The 27,570-nt window shown below is 43.1% G+C and overlaps 1 protein-coding gene across 3 annotated transcripts in view; it reads right to left on the reverse strand.

Annotated features, from left to right (window-relative positions):
* Positions 1–283: 283 nt before the first annotated feature.
* The window catches only part of ZFYVE26 (zinc finger FYVE-type containing 26), a 72,965-nt gene continuing 45,678 nt past the window's right edge, over positions 284–27,570 (reverse strand). The window contains exons 26-42 of one of the 3 annotated variants that reach the window (XM_045014202.1): positions 25,034–25,280; positions 23,812–23,910; positions 18,873–19,030; positions 18,045–18,214; positions 17,009–17,040; positions 14,537–14,673; positions 14,194–14,414; positions 13,388–13,535; positions 11,975–12,184; positions 10,326–10,544; positions 8,902–9,099; positions 7,887–8,089; positions 6,952–7,093; positions 6,420–6,479; positions 4,937–5,119; positions 4,091–4,135; positions 284–2,994 (exon numbers count right to left, since the gene is read on the reverse strand). In XM_045014202.1, coding sequence (XP_044870137.1) covers positions 2,785–2,994; positions 4,091–4,135; positions 4,937–5,119; positions 6,420–6,479; positions 6,952–7,093; positions 7,887–8,089; positions 8,902–9,099; positions 10,326–10,544; positions 11,975–12,184; positions 13,388–13,535; positions 14,194–14,414; positions 14,537–14,673; positions 17,009–17,040; positions 18,045–18,214; positions 18,873–19,030; positions 23,812–23,910; positions 25,034–25,280 — 2,682 coding nt within the window. In that variant the 3' untranslated portion in view covers positions 284–2,784. The remainder of the gene's footprint in view (positions 2,995–4,090; positions 4,136–4,936; positions 5,120–6,419; positions 6,480–6,951; positions 7,094–7,886; positions 8,090–8,901; positions 9,100–10,325; positions 10,545–11,974; positions 12,185–13,387; positions 13,536–14,193; positions 14,415–14,536; positions 14,674–17,008; positions 17,041–18,044; positions 18,215–18,872; positions 19,031–23,811; positions 23,911–25,033; positions 25,281–27,570) is intronic. The other 2 variants (XM_045014199.1, XM_045014201.1) reach the window with 2 other exon arrangements.

Raw genomic sequence — 27,570 nt, forward strand, 5'->3', positions numbered from 1 at the left:
TGCTTCTGGGAGCTGCTTAAGGTAAGCACTGCCTGGAGCCTGCACCCCTGATATGCTCCCACACCCCAACCCCCTTCCCCAGTCCTGATCCCCTCCTGCTCTCCAAACCCCTTGGTCCCAGCCCAGAGCCCCCTCCTGTACCTCCAACTCCCTAGCATGCCCTCCCCCAGCCAGAGCCCTCTCCCACACCCCAACCCCCAATTTCATGAGCATTCATGGCCATACCATTTCCATACCCAGCTGTGGCCCTTGGGCCATAAAGTTTGCCCACCCCTGGCCTAGGTGTTTTCCATAACAGATAGAGACCCAGACCAGTTAAACACACAAGCTGAAGAGGGAGAGGCCACCCAACTATGCTAGAGGTAAAGAACAGAGCAATACACGAGAGACTGGGGCAAGTGACCTTTGCTGATAATACTTTATTCTCCTTTGTTCATTGTAGGCAGATTATAACTTAACAGACAAATGGCTCTTTCAACTACTAGTGTTTAATCCATTTTTATGCTTAGGGTTTTTAAGCCCAACACTAATTGCACTACTCGTGACACAAGTTTTTTAGGGTCAGGGCCAAAATTCCAGTTCTGCTGGTAAGAAAAAAATCCTTAGAATTCTAAGTTAAGGACTATCAAAATTGCAACAAACACTTGCTAAAGTGCGTAAAGTACAGTGCAAAGAAGTCAAGCAGAAAGACAGGCACAAAAATGGCTGGGCTACATGGCAGGCACCATTCTTTCCTTCTATATTGTTCAAGTTCCTCTCACTGATGCATATAGAATGGTAGATACTGCATCAGTGCACACAGTACAGACCTCTCCACCCATATTTGTAGATTTGGTATCGACTCAAACCATAAAAAGTATCACACCCAACAAGATAAGCCTAACTCCTGGAGCATACTGCAAGGCCGGTTCTGTCTGGCCGAGACAATAAAAGCAGCTTTTATTAGCCTTACTAATGGGATCTCTGAGATCTGGGGTTAGGAGATTCTGGAAGTTAAGTGTGGTCATCCCTGATTCTTAGCTCTGAGCTATTTCTAACCCCAAATCCAATGAGCTAAGCATCTCTAGCAGGGAGACATGTTTGAGTCAGTGGGACAGTGGTCATGAAACATTCAAAATGAGATCAACCAAGTCCTTTTAATCTCATTGGAGGTCTGTTCTATCACAAGGACTCTATTTGCTTGCTTAGCTTACCTTATACAATGGAATTAGTTATATTACACTTCCAGAAACCAAACATCTTTATAGAGTGCATTTGGCTGCAAGTGAGCCAGTTGACTGTAATATACTGGGAGCTGCTGAAAGGGAAATTGAGTTGCCCATCTCTAAATGTTAGCAGTCTACATCCATAGCACTACAAGCATGTTGTGGGCTGCCAAAGTTAAGGAACTTTTTTTTAAACCATCACTCATTTCTGCTTCTTCCATTCTCTGCTGCCTGTTTCTCCTTACTACTTTTCCCTCTACTCTGATTAACAGCTGCAGAGAAGCAGTAGCCAAATCCAAATGCCCCTAAACAGAATCACTTTACACTAGAGGAACCTGCAGTTAAATGAAGTAGACCAGGAGAGTGCGGCTTTTGGTCTGTTTCTAGTCAGCAGCAGACAACTGGGGAAAAGAGATTCTGTGCAGCAGCAACTAATACAGGGACATCACTTGAGCTAAAGGATGCCTGCCAGTCCCCAGTGTATTCCAGACATTCTGAGCCATTTGTTCACTCCAGGAACAAATGGGGGGGTGGGGGTTTTTTTGTTTTTTTTTTAAAAAGTATATAACACTTCAGTCCAAAATGTTTCACTTTGTCGGAAGGGGAAAGATTGCGTTGGTAAAGACACTCATTGCATGGTTCAGCAGTCTGTTACTTTGCTGTGTGATTAAATTTCACCATATAAACCCTTTTATAAAAGGAAGGTGCTTTCCCTACAGTGCAACGGGTGTATAGCTCAGCTTGTTTACACTATGGAAAAGGACATAAGAGCCCTTGCGACTATCCAATGACAGTTGTATCACAGCAGTTTAATCCACTTAGTGGATTAAACTAGGGAAGCAAGAGGTAAGACAAATTCTCACAGACATTCTCATCCTATTTTAAGGTTTTCCCTTTGTCTCCCCTTTGTAGTGCATCCCGTTCCAATTACATCCATCCATCCAAGGGCCCAAGCAACAGGCAAACACTTGCCAGTGATTTCAGCAGAGAGACACCTGCCATATACAACTAGCCATTGCCTTTCAAACCAACTCAAGGATTTGTACATACTGGGCTAGTGTAAAAAACTTGGTGATAATTAGTATAGATCTTTAAAAAGTCACCTCAAAAGTTCAGTCCCAAGTCTATGTAAATGGAAACAAAACTCTCTTCAACCTTTGCAATGATCGATTCATTATATAATGGCTCTGGCTAATAGAAATCACAGAGATTCATGTTTCAACCTACACTGATCTGAGATGGGATGGGATTTGGTCATCAACTATACACAGGTTTACTGGGTTAAAACAAACCCATGGCAAAAGAGTTCAATGCCTCTATGAAAGAGGAGAAAAGTGCGTTTCTCCATAATCCTTAGTCTTGCTTGTTCAGGTTTAAAAACGCACAGAAAACACCCTGAGGTAGAGATTGTTGGTCATCAGAACACAGGATTGGCACTTGTATGAAGTAAATTCCTTCCCTTTAGCTACAGACACTCTAGCAGCTCTTGCTTGCCACTTCACTCCCACTGAGAGATCGCTGAGCTCTTCTTCTCTGTGCCATATGAAGTCTTCCCTTTATGGATGCTGGTGCCTGGAAGTTATTTCCTAGTGGTCTGAGTGAACCGGCTTTTTTGTTTGGGCTGGTGCACTGAAAGCCACTGGGCACAGATGGCCTGCACAATGTCTTCCCCGCTGTTCTCTGCCAACTGCCGCACATGCTGCACCAGCTCCACGGCTCTGGTATTCTCTTGTCTCACTGAGACCAGGTAGGCAGAACGCAGCTTGTTGCACTTCAGGTAGGCTTGGATCTGAAGCAATAAAGAAAAGCAGTTGTTCGCCACAGCCTCCCAGACTGAGTTCTAACACACAGGTATAGGTGAGGGCCCATTGGGAAATCTAGTTCAGTAGGCTGTACTATTTAGAGAGGGTGTGAATTGTGATGTAGCACAGGCCAGGTTCTGCTATAAGAAGTGTACTACAAAGGGCCAGTGCATTAGACTTTTTAAAATTTAAGCGTCTGTCACTGGCTTTTAGAACTTGGATGCTGATCATCATGGAACCAAAATCAGGCTTCTCGCATGTGTAGTTCATGCTTGAAAACCTCCATATCTGAACAGAAAAGATTCACAGAGGCATTCTGCCCATGGCCTAGTTCTTTCAAAAGCTCACATTAGGGTCACTGTAGCATTGAACTTATTGCAGTGACAGAAATCAATTCCAATTTCTCAGCCTATGTAGAACAGCAGTCTAGTGGTCAGAGCAGGACAGTGGGAATCAGGACTCCTCGGTTCAAGTCCCAGCTCTGCCACTGATTTGCATATGACCCTGGAAAGTCACATGATCCCTGGGCCTCAGTTTTTCCATCTATAAAATGGGAACAGACTATTTACCTATTTGTGAATGTAAAATTATTTGAGAGCCTTATACTAAAAGACAGTAGAGAAGTGCAGTGTATATAATTAACAGAAGCCATGTATTTCAGTCTTAGCAGAGTCTACAAAGAAGAGGAATTACCAAATCAATGAGATAAAGGACGGTGTGGCCTACCACAATGGCAATAATATAACACTGGAATAATAATAAGCTCAATGCTGGTCTCCATAGATACACACAGATTCCCATCAACTGCCTGCTGCCACTGGGAAATTAAGTGCATCTATGAGAAAATAGGTAGGAAGAACCAAAAAGAACCAACTGCATCTTTGCATTGCTTTTAAAGTCCCACACAGTAGCTCTCAGAGACCTAAGGGTCTCTAACTTTTGGGGACACTTCACTCCCACTGTTGGGGAGAAGAGATGAGATCAGGCACTTACAAGGTATCTAAGCTCAATCTTGAGAAGCTATGGTTTCCAGGCTCAGCGTTCCCACAGCAGGTTAAGAGTTTCCCGTTACACTTTACTCACCTTGTTTTCATCGCTGTCCATATCCTGGATCAGATTGTCCAGATCCTGTATCCCAAAGGGGAAAAGCAGGTGACAATTAGTGGACTGTAGATTGCAAACCATTATATCTTTATAGCCTATCAGATCAAAACATTGCACAGATGAAATTACAGCAAGGTGTTTAAATCATCTCAGCCATCAACTGTCCCGGTTCCTGAGGCGCCAGGTGCTAAGCCCAAATCTTCCCTTTTACTGCAGCTTACCTTCTGGCCCAACACCACTGTTATGTCTTCAAGGAACCCCATGAGGGCAGCTTTTCCCCCCATCAGGACTTCCTGCCCCCCTCTATGCAGTGGTAGCTTCATAGAGATCTTCCTGGTTTCCCACCTCAACGCAACACACACACACAGAGCAACGTAAAGGCTTTGTGATGAGCTGGGCAATCTTAACGGGTGGCTTCCTACACAGGCAGAAATGCTTGGGGGGCACACATGGCTGTGCTCCCTCCTCCACGTGCCCTCTCTATCAGCAAGGGATCTTCATGGAAAGACATGCCTCCTCATCCCAAAACAGCAGTGTAAGGGAGGATCCCACTGGTAGAAGGATGTCTCCTGGGTACCACTTGCACAGCACCTTGCTGGGAGATTTGAGGAAAAGGACCCTGCAGCTAGACAATCACATCCCCTGAACAGCCATTTCCCTGTGCAGATGCTCACTGATTTCTCTTGAGATAGAACATGTGAAATAAGGGGCCAGAAGAGGCTGACAGCATGACTCATTGCAGGGTATGGATACTGAGAGGCAAGGGACTGTCCCCTTTCTAGCTTACTCCCACCTCAGAAGACAGTGCCATTGGGGCAGCATTACCTCAGAGGGAATATCCTTAAACTCATCCAGGCAGTTTAGGATGATGATATCCCCATCATTTTTGGCTGCAACTCCAGACTCATTGACGCATTTAAGGAGCTGCCGGATCTCACTGTAGTTCTGCTGCTTCACCAGCGCCTTGGCCACTTTACTGTATACAGCTGCAGCCTCCAGCTGGAAGTCCTAAAGTGGGAAAATGGTAAGTATCAAAGCAGCATGTTCAGTCATGGCAGATTCTACCAAGCCTGCCCAGAGGAGGAGCACTCTGCTGCTAGGAGAGCAAAGTGTGGCTCAAGTACAGTCACACTGCTCTAAAACGCAGTCCCTTGCCACCCTCATTTTCCATACAGAAGTACAGCCCTCAGGGCAAGAGGGCCTAGCATGCCATTTTGCCCCGAAAGGCCAGGCCACTCAGATCACAGTGGGACCCTAGTTTCCAGGAGCTACTCCTCTGCACTGGAAATCTGGGCAGCTGCAGTCTGCTCCACTCTCCTTGCACTCCACCAAGCTACTAACGTGGGTCCTTCTCAGCTAAGCACCTGGGCTACTAGTATCATGCTGGCAAGTATCTCAGCCTCAGCCAGCCACACATGCTGGAGAGAGACATTTCCAAAAACAGGGACAGTTTCCAATTAAATACTTTCTGCTCCCTGGATGAGCAGGCTCTGGGAACAGCATAGCGCCAGCTCTGGGCCTGTTTCTTCACTGTCTCCATTTCCTGCACAGTCACTGACACCTGTGCAGAGTGGGTGTCAAATGCTACCAAATCGGAATTCTCCATTCACACCTGGGGTAGCACTTTGTACCGTGTGAGTGACTGAGGAAGGTGCAAAGCAGTGGAGAACACTGTTTGGTTACTCTGGGAGAGCAGCAGGGAGGAAGGGAATGCATTGCTAACTCTGTGGATGAGCAAGGAGGCAAGTTAATTGGCTCTGAAGAGACCAGACCCATCTCTCAGCAGAGCAGGCAGTGCCCTAGTTTTCTCTTCACATGGTGCCTGGAGCCCCTTCCTTCACTTGTTCTCTCCCATCAGAGTGCCCCCTCCTCTAATCTCCTTTCCTTCAGTGGCTGAGCGGGCACCAGTTTATTCAGGTGCACAGCAAGACAGCCTTCTGGCTGATCTAGAGATCTCAGAACTGCCAGCATGACATTGAGACACAGACAGGGGAACCTTGAAAATTAAGCTCTACTCCATCCCTCAAAAAAAAGAAAGAGTAGCTTAATTAGATCTGGAAGCTGATATCAGTGACCTTCTAAACTAAAAGCTGGCCAGGCAGTTTATTTCCTTGGCAGAGCAGGGTCCCTGACAATGCACGGAGGTTTAGAACCTATATAATTGATTGGTCTGTATTTTACACAAACATGGGGACAGATCTGAAACTTATGTTTTCCCCACCTGATGCAATGGGTCTGGTAATAAACAGTGGTGCTTTACAGGAGTGGGATTAACCTTACATGCAGCAACTTCTTAGGTTTTCCATACCTGGAGGACTCTGAATGCAATTCCAAAACCTTCTTCAATGTTCTTCCCTTCCAGCATGACCTGAGAAGAAATTGCCAACCTTAGAAATAGGGGAAAGTGAGACATCACCATTTGGTTATGTGTAGAAAACTCATAAGGAAATGAAGTCACTTGCACAAAAGTAGCCCTGGCATCTTACTGCCTCTTGCCTGAGTTCAGCATTGCAATAGCATTTGCCAAAAGGCAATTTACAGCCTTGTTAAGGAGTGTCTCTAACAATGGGAGGCAGCATGATCCAGAGAGGGAGAGGCAAAGACATGAGTTCTGTTGTCAGGTGCCCCATGGTGGGCAAGTTACTTAACTTCTCTCCCCCTGTAACATAAGGATAAGGATACTTACCTACCTTTAAAATGCACTGAGAGCTACAACTGAAAAGTACCTTTTGTATTATTTGAAGGTCCAGATAAGTGCTCTAGGCCCCCAAATCATCCTTTAATCCACAGAACAGGTCAAGTTAAGGCAGCAATGTTATGTTTTAAATGGCAGCTAGTACCTTGCCAGCTACATCCATCTTCATGTGATTGTTTCCAAAGAGTGTGGGCAAGGTTGAGCCAGTTATCGGAGAGGTCCCCGAACTCTCACACCGATGCAGGAACTTGGTGACTTCCATCTGTAGCTCAACTGTATTGATGTGCCTAGTTTGGGGAAAAAAAAAATCTCATTTAGCTGGCTACATAGATGCATTCACACAACTATTAATGAAGTGCTCCGGCCACAAATTACTACTTTACTGAAAGAGTCTCAAAAGGTAGATATGTCTGTAACAAATTAAAAATGGCTATTTTAGCTGTTTGACTTGGGCATACAGTAATATTAACATTAGCTCCTTCTGTCTCGCCCCACTGCTGCACTGAAGAGCTCTCCAGAACTGCATGGGAAACGTGCATTACGAGTGCTCACCTGAATTTCAGCATTATGCACACCGACCAGCTGTGGATCCTTAACAACAACTCCCAGACATACACAAAATGACTAATTTTTGTTAAACTGCAGTCAAGTGTGAAAAAGTTTCAGTAACTTTAGAAGAAAATAGACCTTAAGAAAACTGTAGTTATAGACACTCCAAAAGTTAGAAAGAGAGGACTAAACTTCTAACATTTTAAAGTTTGGAAATTCAGTGAACTATCTAACTTGCTTCTAAAGCTCACATCTAGCTCTGCTACTATTCAGGCAATAAGTTTAGCAAACAGAATGTAAATTGCATGACTACATCCATATCAGTTTTGCCTACATACAGGAGGGTAGGTGGTACAGAGACTGACATTTTGTCACTTGAGGCTTGTCTTGACTAGGAAAAGATCGACTTTAGGTTGGGCTTAGCTAGAGTATGTTAGCTAAGCCCAATCTAAACTCAACCAGTTTTCCTAATCAAGACAAGCCTCAAGTGAAACCTCATTCCCAGAACTTCATTTTCTGTTTTGCAGATACCTTGACACGTCAGTGGCTGTCATTTTCTTCCGAAAAGTGCAAGCAGCTTTTTTCCTTCCGGAACTCCTTGAAACCTCCTGCAGGTAGACTTTGAGGTGGTCCTTGACCTTCAGGAGCCATTTCTGTTTGTCTCCCAGCTCTGTGTAAGACTTTGCCTTGTGAGTGAAGAATCTAATGCAGGTCATGGCAGCACGGACATGATCCTCGAAGAAACAAACAAACAAGTAATGAACTTTTAAAAGGGGGAATCATTTGACAACAAGACTATGATCTGTGATGTTGAGAAACACTATAAGAATCTCAGAAGCGGAGAAGACTGAGAGCACCCATAGGCAGAACATCTTCAGAGCTACTTTGACTGTTGGTACTAAAATGCTCACACAAAGCAAACATTATGGTTCCCTAAGAGGGCATACAATTAAAGCATCAGATAAGATGGTGCAACAAGACCAGATTCATGACAATAAGCACAGCAGATATGAATAGACAGTATTGCCTGGGGTCTTCCTAGGATCAGAAAGTTCCTAGCAGCTTATATTCAATAAAAATTAAAACAAGCAAAAGACATACTATGTATCTGAAAAGCACAAGGACTTCACCGGCCACAAGACAATCTTACAGTTAGAAAATGTGAAACAGGAAACAACTGCAGACATGGACTCTGCAGTAACTCTCTCATTTAAGTGGTCTTAAATTTCAACAACAGCTATCAATACAAAGGATCCCAAAGTGTGGTACAAAACGACACACAGGAATCATTTGACAGAGTATAGAAACATAACCAGTCTGAGACAAGACAGAACAGCTGCTTAACAGTGCACAGCAACATTACACTACAGCTAGGGATGGAGCATATGGAAGATACAGATGAATACTTTTTCAACTGAAACCCCAGGGAATTAACAGAAAAACATAACGTGACCAACGCAGAGTTTAACACCTCAGTAATATCGCCGAATAGAGTGATACTATTCACTATTTCATCAATAAAGTGGGGCCCACACCCCACCCATACCTTCATAAACTGCTGTAGTTCATACAGAATGTGGTAGTAGTTCTTTTTCTGCAAGTGTTTGCAGGCTGCAATCAGGTAGATACCCCAGCTCTCCAGACTTGGATCAATGGTTTCCAGCAAGTTTTCCAACATGTGCAGTTTTCCACTTTTATAACTTGGGACAAAGATCCCTTCAATGAACACTTCTGGTGGGCTCTCCTACAGTGGGGAAAAGGGAGCTTGAGGCGAATCAGCTGCAGGAATTGGCTTTTCTCTTGCCACTGAAGGGAATACCAGTGACAGAGAGGTTACCCTACATTCTGGGCACAGGCAGGCACCCAGCACATAGCTGGCTGTGAACTGTTTTTAAAGGGGTGCTATCACGTTGTTTAATCACTGCATTCAGGGTAGTGACTGGGTTTGCTATTTAAAAAAAAACCAAAAAAACCCACCACTGCATAGCACAAGTTACAGAACCCAGTATGCACAGAAATGTCTAACAAAAACACATTTGGTGGAAACAGGTTAACTTTTCATTGGAACACTTGCCCTGCAGTGGTGAGAGCCTTAGCACCAAAAAAACCTTGCACTGCAGTAAGAGAACCGGAAAGTGAGAACTGCCATTTGAAGTCTCACTGGCCAAGTTGCGGTAGGAAATTTTCAACCTAAAATTGTTTTGAATTACCTGAAAAATTTTACTGGTGGAAAACTGCTTATTGCACCACTGTGCTCTCAAAAGCAAGCAGATTTTCTTAAAAACAAAACAAAAAATAATTCACTTCTAAGCTAAGAACATGTAGGATATGTTCAAAAGATAACTGAGAATAAGGGCTTAGAATGGACCTTCTCAATTCTAACTATAGGAATCACACTGGTGATATAAAAAGAAACCAGAGCTGATAAGGCCACTTAAACAATTACCTATTAATAAACGTGTTAACAGATTGGGGATAATGGAGTTAGGTATTTCAATCAGTATGTTCTATGCCAAATTTATTTCAATTCTAAAACGTTAATGAACCAGGTAAAATCCCACACACACTAGAAGTTTTAAGTATTTTTCAGTAGCTTTCATGCTGGTAAGAACTGGTGGATTGATAGTATTGGAGGAGAACAGAAAGTGTCTCTCTCTTCTCTAGCCTTCACTACTTTGGCAAGAGGATGAGGCAATAATAATTCCAAGATGGAACAGTGCTAGTTAATGTTCTACATGACATGGACGTTCAGTCATCTAGAATAAATCCACAGAGACTAGTCAATAAGATTATAAATAGTGCAATCCTCAGAGGAAACAGAGAATGCTGGATTTTGCACTCAGTCATTATAGATACTGTACAATCCTGGTCACCAGTTTGGAAGGGAGAAGTCTTCCTAATCCTTTCAAAGCTCCAGTTTAGATGATACAAGAGCAGATTCTGACACTGCCAGCAGAATTCATTACTCACCTTATTTAACAAATGCAGAAGTGCTTCTCGCATGCAGTCGTGTCTCATGTAGAAGCTAATGATCGCTAGGTTGGTGCCATACGTGTGTAAATAGAACAAGCACTCTTGATAGTAGCTGTTGTGTTGGATCTTCCCTTCGGACATCATCTCCAGAGACAGGCTTCGTGTCCTCAGGGTTGCTTCCAGGTCTCTCAATGTGGCAAAGTAGTCATCGTCCTGCTATTAAGACAGAGAATCAATGACATGGGATTGTCCAGGAACAATTAATAGGAAGACTATTCTGCAAAGCCTCTCTGGGGTTAGTGCGTATCAACCAACCCCCTCTTTTTCTACTGGGGTATACATGGGATGAAACTCCAGCCATATTACTGGATAGGGAAACTGTATTCAAACCTTGCTAGCCGCAATGATGTTTAAACATGACTGTAGGTACTGTGGTTCTGTTCCAATATGAATGGGTCCTTATAGGAGGTTTGTTTTTTAAAGATATTTCCATTGCTGATAGAGACTTCAGCAAATATGCACTTTACTCCCTGACTTGCTGTTTTATCAGAAGACCAGAAATTTTAGGAGCACAACTAATCATAGGGAGAAAGCCCTCTTGGGATACCAGTTTATTTAAAAATTCAAAGCCTGAATTTTTGTTCGTACCTAATTATAGCTTACAGTAAACTCAAACTATATAAATTCTAAAAGGAACATTTTCAATCTGGAGGTTCTGAGGTCCCAAGTTTCACCCTCAACTATTACATGACTATCAGAAGTTCTTGACAAAAGAGATGCAGCATCACATTGTACAGCTGGATAGAACTTAGTCTCTTCATAAAGACACTTTGTATGCTCTGTATAAAGATATAAAAAAGTTGGTTTAATTACTAAAGCAATGCTAGTCAAAAGAGAGACTGAACTTCCACCTGCAATTGATAAAGGTTTTTTGGGGGTGGTGTTAAAGCAAAGCTAGTGCTGGAAACAGATTCTGGATTGTTAGTCTGGGAAAACAAAGTTCTCCAGCCACACAACAGAGAACTGATACCAAAAATGCAGGCTTCTTAACGATGACCTTTGTCATAGTACCACAAGTTAATTTGGAAGGGCTGCATCAGTGATGGTGGAAGGAAAGAGGAGGAGTTCTAGGACTCATGCAATCCTTGCTGCCTCTGAGAGCAACAAGGGGGGAAGTTAGTGCCACTTCTGATATATAGCGACATAGACACCAATTCATTAAGAACTAGACTGAGACCTCCACCCCATTTCACACTGGCCTCCAAAACAGCAGTCAGATGGGCCTCTGCATTACTGCATAACCTTCAAAAGATGAGCTTCTTTCCCATCTACTGGGCACAACACTACACAAACAGAATCCCATCATTCTGCTGTCAATCACTGATTGTGGGGTGCAGCCAGTGGGGCTTCTGCACAGGCTTCAGTATTTCTGGTGCAAATCATCTCACCATCTGCTCCAGATGCTAATTATGTCACAAAGACAAAAGCAGCCGCATAATACTGCTCCAGCAGTAACCCCTATAATATGCTATGGATGTCCCACCTCCCCCGGCTGAATCATGTTTTTCCTAAAGAACTGTGCCAAAGCCTCAGGACTTTGACAGTTTTTGGTACAGTTCTCCAGAGCAGGTAGAATAGCCTCTTACCACCAAGACTACAGGTTTCACGGTGGACTCCAGATACTGTATCACATCTTGGACCAGCCTTGAGCCATGATTCAACTGGTTCAGATCAAAGGGTGGCTTTAAGCATCGGCTGAATTTCTCTCTTGCTGAACTTAAGTTCCCAGCTTTAAGGCAAGCCATGCCCCAGGCATGCCATGCTCCACCTGGATCCAGCCCAGTCTTTGTAGAAACCTAAACCCCAAATCATTAGTTAGTAGTACATAATACAGAGACAGCACAGAAAACAGGAGAAGCAGATAATTACACTCCTAATCTAAATCTGTGACCTTCCATTTCCCAGAGAAGAAATGTTTTCTTGTACAGTAAGAAATGCCTTTATCAGTTCCACATTAGTGATCTTAAATACCAACTACTGAACTACCCATAAACTCTGATTATGGAAGCATTTTCCTATTGCAAATGTAATGGAAGAGTTTAATCAATCTATGGTCAAGGAAAGTTCAATCCAACAGTTTTTACATTCCTAAAGATAAAGTAATTTTCTCCTTCATAGTAGATTTTATAGTTTTATTACAAGAACAGAACAACACTAAACAGGTCTGTGGTTTAGGAAGGGATATGACGTGTTGTTTTCTGTTTATAGACTTGCTGATGCTTCTTGGAAACATTTTGGCAACACTCAGTTTCACATAATTCTGCTGATAGAAAACATCATCCCCCAGTTTCTTTAGCAGAGATGTTTGCACGTAAACAGGAATCATTTTTGTTTAACAGTTCATCTGCTCATGCTGCTTATTCCCTACTAGAAATCCTAATCCTGTTTGTGTCATCATAATCCTATCCATAACAACTGTGATGGCACAGAGACTTATGAAATCAAAGGAGTAGGGGAGGCAGAATGGAGAGGATAAACCATATGACCAGATGAGCTGTCAAGGTTATATCATTGTCTCACAAGTGAATGTTTTTCAAAAGTTGTCCTAGCAGGCCTCTGGGAGTCCTTAAGTACAAATCAAATCACAGAACCCTAGAAGTTGCAGATAAGAAAGATCTATTAGACTGGATGTCCTAGCTCCCCTACCAATGCAGGGTTGTTCCTGACAGTGCATTTCTAGTTTTTTGCCTGTCCTAGTTGGAATTGGACCAAATGATGGGGTTCCCATCACTTCCCTTGGCAGACTGTTCCCAAGCAGAATGCACCTCACTGTTAAACTGAACATCTAAAAATATTTCATAAGTTTTTCCTTTTTTAATCACATCCCATAGTTTATGAACAAAGATCAGTAACTGATTTGTATTTTAATATCACAGATCACATCAATTAAGCTCAGTGGGGAAAGCAAGCCATCTAAGATGATAAACTCCTTTTTTTAAAAACAAAAACAACAACAACAACAACAAAAAAAGCCACCTTCATCCCCCTGTTTTTATTACCTCAACAGCTAACTGATAGTATTCTGCTTCCAAAAGCCGATTTCTTAGCCTCGTTACTGCTGCAGGCTGCAGAATCTGATCCAGAGATGGTACATGGCGATAGGCAGCAGCAACTAAAATATTCAGCACATCCACCTTGCTGATGTAACTGTTTGGAAGGAAGCAGGAATGAAGTGAGTGGGTATGTCCACGCCCAGTATATCACTATGCTCTAAGGCTCATTAGCAAGGATCTTGAAAGCCCTTATGCCTGTAGCATCTTTTACACTGGAAGTAGCAATGGTTGGGAAATCACCCAATTGGTCTCTGGTACTCTAGTTCTACTTCCCTTCCTTAATGCACTGTCCTAGAGCCAGTTCGCTGCTCCGGCTTTCTGCTTCTCATTCAACCAGACTGGCTAATACAGCCTGTGGACACTAACTTACTGCCACGTCTGGTCTGAACAGTTGGGACCCCTTGCATTGCACTTCCCACTCTATTCTGCCTTACACTGATGCCCCAGGAAGGAATAAAATTCAAATTCCTGACAAGTACCATTGTAAAAGCCTACACTAAAGAATCTGAAAACAGGCAAAATGTTAAGCTTGGAAAAAAAAAATCCTCCATAGCAAAAGCAGCAAGTTTAAACAGTCAGGGAGATTTATTCCCATCTACTCCAAGAGTCTAGTATTCCCAGTATTGATTTTGTGGATAAACAGGTGACTTTGGCCTCGAGAGATGTTAGTCCAGCACCTTTCAACACTACTTAAATTCATTAAAGGAAAGCTAAGAGCTCCAATCAATCCCAAAGGACAGCTGGCAATTTACCTGTCACACAAAGCTAGATCCTGGCTCCTTCCAGCTTTTACAAACATCATCTTGGCACTGAAAAGCAGCTGTTTCATGATGTCCATGAGAAGCCCAGCATCCACCTCAGGGTTAATCAGACCTTGGGACAATTTGCAGCAGCGCTGTATCAGCTGGTGGCCACATGCTGTGCTATCTGAGTGCAGACTGAGGATGGAAATACACAAGGAAGAACTAGGGGCCTGTCAATTAAGAGTAAAGAAAGACCCAAGAGCTTGTAAATGGACACTGCACCAGCACTTAATAGAATTCTAAAAGGGAACCGGTTACATTGGACTCACCTCTCTGTCTCTCAGGCTCTTACCTGTTCATAATAAAATTCATTACGCACAATTTCATTTTCATCTTCACTCAGAGAAAGAAGCCATTCAAGTTCAGTTGCCTTGGGTACTCGCATCACTACAGAGTAATCCAAACCTCCATTACCACAGGTCTGTACTGCTGAGAAAGAGGAATCAGTTAATCAAAATCATCCTGGAAAGGGCAGCAAATCAAGCGGAAAGCATGTCACAAAGTTATTCTGTATGCTTTATCATCAGAGCTACCTGTGCTGTTCTCAGCACACACTCCAGAAGTTAGAGGGATGAAACAATCTCACCTATACAACACGCACAGCACAGAACCACAGAAAGCAGCTATTGCATATGCTCAGTAGCAGATTTCCACTCCCAAACATCAATTCCTATACTGTCTAAAATATTTCCTCAATAAACACCCATATCCCCAATTCAGTGTATTTTCATGATTAACCCTTTTGGTGCCACTCCATTACAGTATATCCACCTTCTTTTCTGACCACCTGTGAGCTACAATATTTGTGTTTTTTTTGTCAGAAGATCAGTGGAGATAAGTGCTCTGTGGGTGGTGAAAGGGAAGTCACTGAGGCTGAGAAGGGGAATAAATAAACTGATTGTAGATGAAGCACTAAATGACTTACCTACTTATTTAGTTTCTTTTTAAGATTTGCAGCCTAGCAACCTTAACCCAAAGCTGAAAAAAAGATCCAGTAGCTCTGGAGCAATGCTAGAACAGTATCGTCAGTTTGAGGGACCAGACCAATGAGTTTTTAAAAGGTCCAGTATCTCAAACTGAGTTCGCTATGAGTATCTGCTCTAATCTCTGGAAAGCTAGGGATCTCAGGTTTCAAGTGATATACAGCATTCATTTCTAGCCCTGGTACTAGGCTAACCAGATGTCCCAATGTTATGGGGACAGTCCAGATTTGTGTGTCTTTTTCTTATATAGGCTCCTATTACCCCCCACCCCCGTCCAGATTTTTCACACTTGCTATCTGGTCACCCTTCCTGGTACTGTAATTCATGAGGTATGGGATCATGAAAATCAGGTCGATCTGGCTTTTTTGGGCCCAAATTTAAATTCTGAGCTGAGAATTTTTCCCACCAAAATTGACATATGCTGTAGTCAGACCAAAGCTGCAGGCCATCTTAAAGCAACTTGGGATGCTTTACCCTTCTGAGGCACTGATTTGAGATACTAGATGCTAAAAGAAGTGACAACACTGAGCCAAAAAAAGCCAGCTAACACCCCCTTTCAAAACCCAAATTCTACATCAAGCAAAGTTTTTCCCTGAAAAGGGGGAAATGCCACAGACTCCACGAAGTCCACCAAGGACTATCTATTGGTATGGACTTTACATGAAATGTACTCTGACTGTACCATGACAGGCAGCAGTATAAAACCTTAAGATATACAGAAAATTATGGCAATCAGAACAAGCCCATTTTAAAAGTGTGAGTGACATCTAAGTTCTTAATATCCTTATTCAGCAAAACATCCCCATAGTCCCACAATAAAGTTAATATCACTTTGCTGCGGTTTTTCCCCTGCTAAGTCTAAGAGGCTGTCCAAGTCCCATGCAGCTGTCCTTGTTGCCTTACTCAAGAGGAACTACACAGGTCCAATGAACTGAAGTGCACTAAATATTGGTCACAAATGAAAGACTGAACAAAGTAATGAAGACAAAGATCTTCCAGCAGCAACTGACCAGAAGTTCCATTTTCAATTGCTTTAGTCTGAGGTATTTATCTTTGTATTTATTAGACATCTGATACTAGCTGCTCTTCACCTGACCATTGTAGCTCCTCTGGAACAGAGCAACAAGCTCTGCTTTCAACAACAAACAGCCTGTCACACTTCACTGGGAGAGAGGAAAATACTAGCTTGTATTTATGGTTTGTGGAACTACTGAGAAGCTTCAAAAACTTTTATGTTTTAACCTTAGTTACTAGAAGAATTTCAGTAATTCCACCAGCACCCATACTTCGTGGGCCCTTTTTTCATGACCTGCCAGACACAGAAATGTTCCGGAAGACCAGAACAAATGCTTGCAAGATCCACAGGTCCTAGACCAGCAGCCAGAGAGAAAAATACTTCTATTTTTATAATGAGGTACTTTCAGATCCTTTGCATGAAGATGCTTGAGAAGAGCAAAGTGCTTTTATAAATACGAATGAAGTCTCAACACTATTTACAGATGGGGAAATTGAGGCACAGAAAGGTTAAGTGACTTGCCCAGGGTCATACAATTAGACAGTCTCCGAGCTGGAACTGGAACCTAGCAGCTCAATCCTCAACTCCATTCATAGTTTCCTGCATGCCTGACTTCAGACTAAAGATATTTGAGAACAGCAGATATTTTGTTAATGGAAGTGTTGTTGGATCCTTTAGCTACAGCACAGCTTCCAGCTTACTAGCAATACAAAGATGACAATCGTGCACTTTTAAAAGCAGAAATTGAACGTTACTTTGTTCTCACCTTCCATCAAGTCTTGATCTTCCTCTTTTGTGCTGTAAAACAGAGAGACAGAAGCTTCACACTCATTCCAACACACTGAGGAAAGAGTGATTAAAGCCTGGCAGTTAAAAAAAGGCTCGATCAATATTGCTAACATTTTTGTAGCATTAGTTATCAAAAATAACTGATGACCTCCCCTCCCCAAAAAATATACAGATGGAAAAATAAGTAAGTATGTGGCACTAAGAGCATTTCACCAACATTAAATAATTAATCCTTACAATACCTTCCCTTCTGGAGGTATTAAACAGGCAGTAAGGAGTTAAGAGACTTGCTTAAGGGCAAAGAAGAAGAGTGTGACGGGGCTGAGATTAAAACTCAGGAGTTCCTAGCATCCAGGTCTCTGGGTCTGCCTCCAGATTATGCTACCTCACATCTCCACACACCACCAGCCACAGTACAGAAAGAACAAGAAATACTCAAATCCTTTATTGTCCAACCTACTTCCCCCCGCCCCCTTTGGCTTCATTGCCCCACACAGACAAACAAAATTTATTTTATTACACACACACACTTTGAGATTTGAAGAAAAAGCAACATGAGGTGCTCAGGCTCAGTGTTGGGCAATAGAGCATTAGGGTCCTGTTGATATATTTTGGAAATGCCGTAAGCTCCCGATTTACTGCTCATTCTCCCCTCATGTCCCTTTTCAAGACTGCACTGTGCTCATCTCTTCCCAGTAGGCCCACTGATAGCAGGGCAGAAAGCATAGAGGTGACTGCTCTCCCACTTTTCCTCACCACACCCTCCACCAGCTCACTGAGTCTGTATGAAATGAGTTTCAGTCCAATTCTCAGGGGAAAACATCCACATCACAAAACCCTTGATTGGCAATCTCCAAGGGCTACTTAATTCATAGCCTCACTTCTGAATCCATGGAGGTGGTTCCTCCTGGTCAGATTAAAGCACGGTGCTGTACTTATGCTGTCTCTCACACATCCAGAGCTGGGGAAGAGGGGTACATGGAACTATGCAGAACTTGTATGCAAGGACCTACATGCTTGTGTCTTGGACTAAGCCAGGTGGACAATGCTTGTTGTAGTAGCTGTAGCACTGGTCACATACACGAGCTGGATTTTCTCTACAAGCTTCCACCACCATTTTCTTGGTAGAGCAAGAACTGCACACCAATCTCCCACAACGTCTGCAGTGATGGCGCCTATTAAACTGAGACACAAGAGAAATTGTGCTTAATTGGAAGAGTGTAGTAGATTAGCAGCTGACATTTCTCTCCTTTATTAGAGCCACTCAGCTCATAGGTGAATTTACCCTATTAAAAACAATGAAGAGCAAATAACTCCTGTTCATTTCGGGCTTCAAGACTCTCTAAGGTCTGCCCACTGATTGTCCCTTCCTGCCATCACCACCTTTTGGGAAAAAAACATGTGCCCAATTGGGACTAGTTTGCCAAAGTCTTCGGCTTTTCAGCTTTTAGCTCTCCAGATGCAGAAGTTCCGTAGACTGTGTCTGATTGGAAAAGAACAAGATGACATTCCACAAGATCCCTTAGCAGTTTACTTTCCCAGGATCAAATTTCCCCTTCCTAGGCTCTATTTCTATCACTTCACCTGCCCCAGAAAGATCTTTCAGGAGCCATCAGTGTAGCCTGTCACCTCAAATACATTTAACCCTCAATCTCCCCCTCAACATCTGTTTGACTGGCAATTTGGATGATACCAACATTATAAGGGACAAACTGCTAGCACCACTGGGGGCGCCTAGGAAACAGTCCATCTGAATTAGCTTTCATGTTAAATCACCGGCTGGAGGGAAAACAAAAAAAACAACCAACACATGCCCCACCACAGTCCTAGGAGTATCTTACCATAGTAAAACGTTCTGTTTTGCAGACCATGCATGTAATTTCAGTTTCATCAGGGATCCATTGCTGCTTTGGTGGTGGCACCTCAGGTGGCACAAACTCTTGAGGAAGCAGATTCCGAGGCAGGCTTCTCTCTCTCGGACTTGAAGATTGGATGATACCTTGGAGAACCAAGCCAAATGTGGAATTGGATTTAGGCTGCTTAGTGGAATTTCAGAGACCACACCACATGCTAAAGCAGTCAGACTGACCCTCTTGGTTACCAGTGAAAAGATTACTAATAGCTTTCAACCCTCCATGCTAGACATGGTACATCATACCATAACGCATTCTGATACTTAAAGTAACAAGATCTTTCTTAAATGCACAGGAGGCTTCTTGCCATCTTGCAACAACATATGCTAATAGAGACTGCAAACTCTTCCAGTCACTTCAGTACCTACTACCACAGGCAAATCTCGCTTTTGTGTTTGCAGACATACATTACTATCCCCACCACACCTGGAGAAAAGTGATCTTTGGGCTTGTTTGTGCCTTGTCAGCAACCAATCTTACATGGAGAGACTCTACAAGGCAGGAATGCAATGTCAAATACAAATGCTTTCATACAGCTATATTTTGTGCTGCTCAGAAGTGCCAGACTGACATCCCTGGAGACTGATTTTTCTTTTTCACATCAGCACAACTACAACATGGGCCAGCAGCAGCCTAGACTTCACAATGCACCCCCTGCTTCACCATCACATCACATCCTTGGCCTGGAGGAATCCATTCTGAATGGCAAAAGGACAATTTAGTCTCCATGACCTTTTAAATCCTAGCAGTCTCACTACTGAGACTGCTAACTTGGCCTCTTGTTGGTGCTATTAATTGTAGTGGTTTGTGGGATGTGAGTATTTGCACAAATCAAAAGCTGTCAAATATTCACTACCAACCTGGGTTGAACAGGAATTGGCTCCTGGATGTGAAAGGCATGGTGACCCTTTACTACACCTGTAACCCATTCAAATTCCCTTACATACTACTTCTAAAAATGAAACAAGTTAAACTCCAACTGAAGTAACATGCTCCCACTAAGAGAAAGTTACTTCATGTTCATCAGGCGGACAAGCACTAGAGCGTAGATTAATGCCAGATGCACAAGAAGAAACAGGATGATTTGGGGTGGGGCTTCTTGGTGGTTGCTGAGTGGAAGGGTTTCTCCCTCCTCTCTCCTTCCCCCATACACCTGCACAGTGTCCAGGGCAGCACTTCTTTGAGAGGACACAAAGCTGCCTACAGTGTCTCTTGGACCTCGTCTAGACTAAGATTTAAAAGTGTGATGTAACACATCCTAATTAACCTGTGTTTAAGAGTGTAGTGGAGACAGAGCACCCTGCTTGAGCTAAAATCTAGTGACTGCAGTCCCCACTTATTGTGTTGGGTGCAATACAAACATAGAAAAGAGGAAATCTCTACCTTGAAGGCCTTACAATCTAAAGATGCAAGCAGATGAAGGGTAGGCAATGGGGACAAACATATAAGTATGGTGAAGAACAGGCACAGCTTTATTGATTTTTAAAAAATTGAGGATAGAGGAAGGGAGTAGGAAAAGGAAAGCAGTGAGAGGACTATCGCTGCTCAATCACTGATGCCGTTATAACCTTCTTACTGCATGAAAGCCTGTCGTAAGCTTATTTAAAAAGAAGGAAAAAAAGCTACCTACCTGTAATTGTGCTTTCAGGAAATGTTTTGGTATAACAGCCCCACCCTGCTAAGATCACCCTCTCAATGCATGACTGATGGGAATTCCTCTAAACTTTTAGAATTCTACAGCCATTGAACAGCCTCACCAATGACTGGTGCATGCTCACCCTCCTGAGGGGTGGTATAAGCCTGCCTTCACACCGCAGTTTCTTTTTCAGGTAAAAGACAGAAGCATACAGGCTGCAAAAGCACTGTGGGAAAATATGCGAGTCAGCAGGGATCTATTATAGCATGTTTGCAATTCTTGCTCCTGGAAAGTAATTTTTTTTTTCTGAAAAAAGATAAATAAAATTTAGTAGATCCCAAACCCAGAGGTTACAAAATCCAGGAAGCGTTCTACAAAAATGATAAGTAGCTGCAAAAAGCAAGATGCAACTCTGAACTAGCAAAATAGTGAAGAGCACCAATGTTCTACAAATCTTCTGGGCATAACTGACAAAAGACTAGATCTAGATGTAGGTAAATCTTGGATTTAGTGGACCAGATATGACTTTGGAATTGAGGTCTGCGAAAGAATTACAATGCAAAACAGAATCAAGGAACCATTTACACGAGCGCTGTGGAGCTGGTGTAACAACAGATTAAGCTATCAAATGAAGACATGGACACCTTGGGGCTTAGTGTGTTCCAGATAGAAGCTAAGGGATCTTTTAACGGCTACAATCAGTCAAGCATGAGAAGCTTTTGGATGGACCATGACAACAGTATTGTCTTTTCAAAAAGGAAATCTTAGGCCAAAGCTTCTCAAAATCAGAGTTCCAAGTCAACTTGCAAAAGTAGACAAGAAACCACAAGTAGGTTCCTGCAATTGCATGCACAAGTTAGTTCACATTATGCTCTAAACATCACACCATTCCTAGTTAGGCTTAACCAGACTTCTATGGAGGCAATTTCCTGATCTGCACATGCAATTCTGGATGCACTTTTGAGTATGGACTTGGGCCCCTTATGATATCACTTGGGGCAGCTTCTCAAGCCTCCTGAAACTGAATGTGACTAGTGTAGGGATGTAACTAAATAGAAACTTAAAACCTAAGGCTGGGTGATGTATGCAAAGTAGGTTGAACTTTAAAAAACAAACAAAGAAACCTTGAGGTTTTTGTTGTTTTAAATAAAAAGACCGTCAGGAAAAGGAGGTAGTCAGGAAAAGAATAATTCCCAAAGGAAAAAAAGAGTTATCTACACAGCTGAAAAGAAAGAGCAGAAATGCAGCAAGAGCAGCAGCCATGATGGAGAACTCCTCTATCATCATTCAGAGTCACAGAAATATAGGACTGGATCTCGATAGGTCATCTAATCCACTTTCCAGAACTGAGGCAGGACTAAGTATTACCTAGACCATCCCTGACAGTCGTTTGTGTAATCTGTTCTTAAAAGCCTGCAATGATGGAGGTTGCACAACCTCCCTAGGAAATTTGTTCCAGTGCTTAACCACCCTGACAGTTAGGAAAATTTTCCTAATGTCTAACCTAAAATCTCCCTTGCTGCAATTTAAACCCCTTACTTCTTGTCCTGTCCTCAGTAGTTAAGAACAATTTGTCACCCTCCTTTTTATAACAACCTTTCACATTTACTTGAAAAAACTGTTTTCATGTGCCTCCTCAGTCTTCTCCACACTAAACAAGCCCAGTTTTTTCAATCTTTCCTCATAGGTCACGTTTTCTAGACCTTTAATAATTTTTATTGCTCTCCTCTAGACTTTCTCTTGTGTCCACATCTTTCCCAAAGTGTGTGCCCAGAACTGGACAAAATACTTTATCTGAAGCCTTAGCAGCGCTGAGTAGAGTGGAAGAACTACTTCTTGTGTCTTACAACACTCCTGCTAATACACCCCAGGATAAAAGTTCACTTTTTTTGCAACACTATTACATTGTTGACTCAGTTAGTTTGTGATCCACTATAAACTTCCAGATCCTTTTCTGCAGTAGTTCTTCCTAGGCAGCCATTTCCCATTTTGTATCTGTGCAATTGATTATTCCCTCCTAAGGGTAGTACTTTGTATTTATCCTTACTGAATTTCATCCTATTTCAGACTATTTCTCCAGTTTGTCCAGATCATTTTGATTCTAATCTAGTCTTCCAAAGCGCTTCAACTCCTCCCAGCTTGGTATTGTCTGCAGAATTTGTAAGTGTATTCTCTATGCCATTATCCAAATCATTTATGAAGATATTGAATAGAACCCAACCCAGGACAGATCCCTCCCTCTTGAAGTGCACTTCCAGATTGATTATGAACCGCTGATAACTAGCTACAGTAAGGCATGCCACCCTCTAAGGAGACAGGTCAATCAATGCCTTTAGAACTCTAGTGCTGGGAATTCCTGCCAGTCATGCCCTGGGAGCACAGACTCAGTATCAGATTGCAATGCTTACCCTTTGAAGATGTGCTCACATATTCTTCAATGTCACTCAGGGCTGATGTGATGGTGACCTGAGTAAGTTATTTCTACCTGCATATACTTCTCAGAAAGTTTGCTTTGTTTTAAATAATTATTTTGCTTTTGCTAACAAGTGCCAGGCTATGAGAGTTCTGGACAGGTGATCAGAGCCCACTGAGACAACTGAAGACCTGCCCCTCAGGAGAGGCCACTGATCCTAGAAAACAATTAGTTACAGACGACAAAGAATGAAAAAAATAGGGAATGGGGGAAGGTCATAGGGGCAAAACGAGGGATCCAGATTGGGACATCGAGCAGAGAACCTCAAACAAATGAGGAGTGCCAAGGTGACAGCCTTGGAGTTTGAAATCCTGTTTAGTCACAGAACAGATACTGTACAAGCACTGGCAGCATAAGCTTATCCTACACCACCATCTGCCCATTTGCTTTGAGCCTGATATAGCAGGAAAATCTTCAGGAGCAAAAGGGAAGTTCAGTCTCCATGGCCCATTCAGCCCTTGGCCTCTCTGCCAGGACTGCCTGGAAAGGAGACAGTTAGTGCCAATTGCACTGGTGGTTTTTGTGATGTGGACACCTATCTAATAATAACCAAACTGAGACCCTCTCCCTACAAACTCATGTTTCCCAGACCTCCAAACAGTGCTAGATTACTCCTCACCTGTGCTGAATTTGAACAGAGTGTGTAACTACTGTTAGTTTAAAGAGAGGGGTGGGATGCAGGATTAGGGCAGAGTGGGAGGTTGAGGAGGAATAAGAAGAGGACCAGAAACAGTGTGACCATTAGACCTTTTCCTTACCAGGAAAACTGGCAGGACACAGTTCTGCTGATCCTGATTTAGATGATGTGTCAGACTCGGATACCTGACTGAGACTCTCTTGAGTGCAAATCACAGAATCTAGGGCAAAGGAAATAGATAAAATATTGGTTATACATTCATCTGCCAATAGGAAGATTATAATAATCCATTCACAGCAGTGTGCAAAAAAGTGTTAGCCCACATGGGATTAGCTCATGACATAAATTACAACATCTTTCATGCAGATTAGCCCACAAATTAACTAACTATAAGGCATGCAAACTATACACACAGGTCTTACTGCTTAGAGACCTAAACACAGAGAGAGAGAGAGAGAGAGACAGACAGAGAGAGAGACAGAGAGAGAGACAGAGAGAGAGACTCCATATCTAGGGACAGGACTATTGTGAAAGACACATGAATAATGGGACAGGTGCTGCAACTCTCTGCTAGAGTACCACAGTTGTGACAGATATAACAACACTGTTAATCTGACTTTGGTTCCCCTCCACTGAAACAGGATGGTCAAAGCAAAGAGGAATCATCTGACTCCGTAGCAGGGTAAACACGCATACTAATATTACAGCGTCAGACTTGATCTCCTGCAAGCAACTGACTGGAACAAGCAAAAGATGCATATTTTATTAAACAAGCTCAACCATTAGAGGGAGACATAATGCAAGCAGATGCTGTGCAGGCTTCTCACACACAGCTCTGCTGATGCACCTGCTTTGACTTGCAGCACCCTCTGCTGTTCCAGTCCCAGACCTCTTGAGGCAGAGACAACTAATCATACAGAACTGCCCCCAAACTGGGGGGTTTTGCAGAGAGTACAAACAGGAGTCAAGTCTTAAAGACTTGATCCATTTAGATCCACACAACATAAACTCACGTTTGTTTTTGGGCAAGATGCTATTGAGGCACCCTATTATATACTAAGTCCATCAATGAATTTACATTGAAAGGGGTGAGATTAAATGGTAAAAGGAAGGAGGCCCTGAAAAGAGACTATTTGGGCTACTAATCTTTTGAAAACACCTGCTGTGGTGAAAAGGAGAGGACTTCTCAAAGAATATGCCCATAGGCTGGAACAAGGAGGGGATATCTGGCTGTATAAAACCCTGCAGTAAAACGGGGTAGGGTGCTCTTAAGGGAAACTGTCAACAATGTAGCCTCCACCCCGCCTTCCCTGGTAGACGGGAAAATTCTGAAATGCAGTCACCTGATCTCTTCTCTTTTAATGAGTACGGGAAGTCAAGGGCTTTCGCTGAATACTTGGAGAGCAAAGCATCCATGTCATCCACAGTGAAGCCGATCTCCTGCCCAACCAAGAGCTGGTGCAGCGTCTGTACGGCCACAGATGCCCAGTCCACCTTCATGTTCATGAGCAGCTGCTCCAGCATGAGCAGTGGCCTGGAGGACAGGTGGGAGTAGCTAGCACGGTAGGCCTCAGGAAGAGTCAGCAACACCTTGGACACAGGAAGGAGACAGAGGGAGACCATCATCACATAGCCAGAATCCAAGGATTGTCTACATCCAAAAAGCACCCAGCAGAATGATCTATATGGGGGAGGAAGCGATATCTAGAGGTTAAAGACTAGACCTGAGAGCCTGGGTCCTATTCCTGGCTCTGCCTCAGACTTGCTATGTAACCTTGGGCAACCCTCTTGAGGCAAGAGAGTTTGTTTCCCCATCTGTAAAATGAAATATCACAACCTCCCTGTGAAGTAGGTATGTAATTAGCATTTGTAAAATGCTTTACGGTTGTCAGGTGAGAGGGGTTATAGAAAGGCAGAATATTGTTCTCCCACTACAATAGACAGCAGGCAAAAACAACAATTAACCCAATCCTTAATAATTTTTTGCTGCTGTGTTCCACTACACTCATCATAGGGTAAAAGGGAGAGAGTAGATCAGGGGTAGGCAACCTATGGCACACGTGCCAAAGGCAGCACACAAGCTGATTTTCAGTGGCACTCACACTGCCCAGGTCCTGGCCACCGGTCCGGGAGGCTCTGCATTTTAATTTAATTTTAAATGAAGCTTCTTAAACATTTTAAAAACCTTATTTACTTTACATTCAACAATAGTTTAGTTATATATTATAGACTTATAGAAAGACCTTCTCAAAACGTTAAAATGTATTACTGGCACGTGAAACCTTAAATCAGAGTGAAGAAAGAAAGACTCAGCACACCACTTCTGAAAGGTTGCCGACCCCTGCAGTAGATAGTATTTTTCCCCCAAGAACAGCCACTTACTACAGCCACTTTCCAATATACCAAGTAAGCTAGGTAACAGAAGAGTGTATTGGACCATGCACCAGTTATTTTAGGGAGCACTGAAGCAGGTATGATACTGGTAATGTTACAGGGCAGAGTTATAGATGAGACTTCAATCCATTCAGTTTGCGTAAATATCTGCTTAAAGCGGAGCATAGTGGTGTTACCTGAAATTGGGCCAGTTAAGAGCTTAGGGAGGACCAATGACCCACCAGAGTTTGGCAGAAAGCAACACATTTATTATACTGATAAGCTAAGCTCAAAAGAAAGGGGGGATAAGGGAGTGTCACACTCACACTTGCATACTCATGCTCCCAAGACAGGCATGGCAATGGAGGAGTCAGGATCCTTCAAGGTAAGTGTCCCACAGCGCAGTGATGGATGGTGCGATGAAGGTAAGTCTTCCTGAGGCACAATGAAATGCAACGTGCAAACCAGTGGCCAGGCAGTCCAGGAGAAGGGCCTTCACGGGAGGTACAACCTTGTGAGTGCACTCCCGAGCACATGGCCCCTTCCCCTTTTAAGGACCTGCTCCTCACTGCCTGCAACTAGAGATGACTTGGCTGCGTCTGGTTGGTCACACTTCACTTCTGGCAGTGTCCATGCTTTGGGCATGTGATCACTGCCTAATCAGAGTCCCAGACACCTTGTCTACCTGGGAGTTCTTCTGATCTTCCAGCTGCTCAAGCAGCCCATTCATCTCACAAGCATTCCAGGAGGGAGGGGGAGGGGGAAAGCCACTTCACAGGTATTCAAAGAGGGAGAAGAGACCAAAAAGGGGGAGGAGGGGAAAGATGCAACAGACCTTTTGAACCTACCGGTTATACAGAGCATAGTTACACAGAGCATAGAGATAACTGCTGCTCCTACAAGTGGCAAGAGCAAGGGATACATTGGCTAGAGCAAGGGATGGCAAAAATCAGGAGACCCAAGTTCTAGTCCCAGCTCTATCATGGATTTGGTGTGACTTCTGTAAAGGCAGCTGCTCTCTCTGTACCTCAGTTCTCCCATCCAGATATTGGAATAATACTGCTCACGTCTGGAAGGCATTTGGAGAGCCTCAAATGAAATCCACCATATATGTGCAAAGTATTACACAGGTAGCAGTGCCATTGCTCAGAGTGCATCAAATAGCTATTGTACTTTCTACTTCTATCCAAGAACAAGCTTGGAATTCTTTCCCTCTCCCAAGGCAAGAAGGAATCATAGGACTGGAAGGGATCTTAAGAGGTCATCTAGTCCAGTCCGCTGCACTTACGGCAGAACTAAGTATTATCTAGATCAGTGGTTCTCAAACTTGTGCGCTGATGACCCCCCTTTTACATAGCCTCTGAGTGCAACCCCCCTTATAAATTAAAAAACACTTAAAATATATTCAACACCATTATAAATGCTGGAGGCAAAGCGGGGTTTGGGGTGGAGGCTGACAGCTTGCGACCCCCATGTAATAACCTCACAACTCTCTGAGGGGTCCTGA

Source organism: Mauremys mutica, chromosome 4 (genome assembly GCF_020497125.1).
Source record: "Mauremys mutica isolate MM-2020 ecotype Southern chromosome 4, ASM2049712v1, whole genome shotgun sequence".
NCBI lineage: Eukaryota > Metazoa > Chordata > Testudines > Geoemydidae > Mauremys > Mauremys mutica.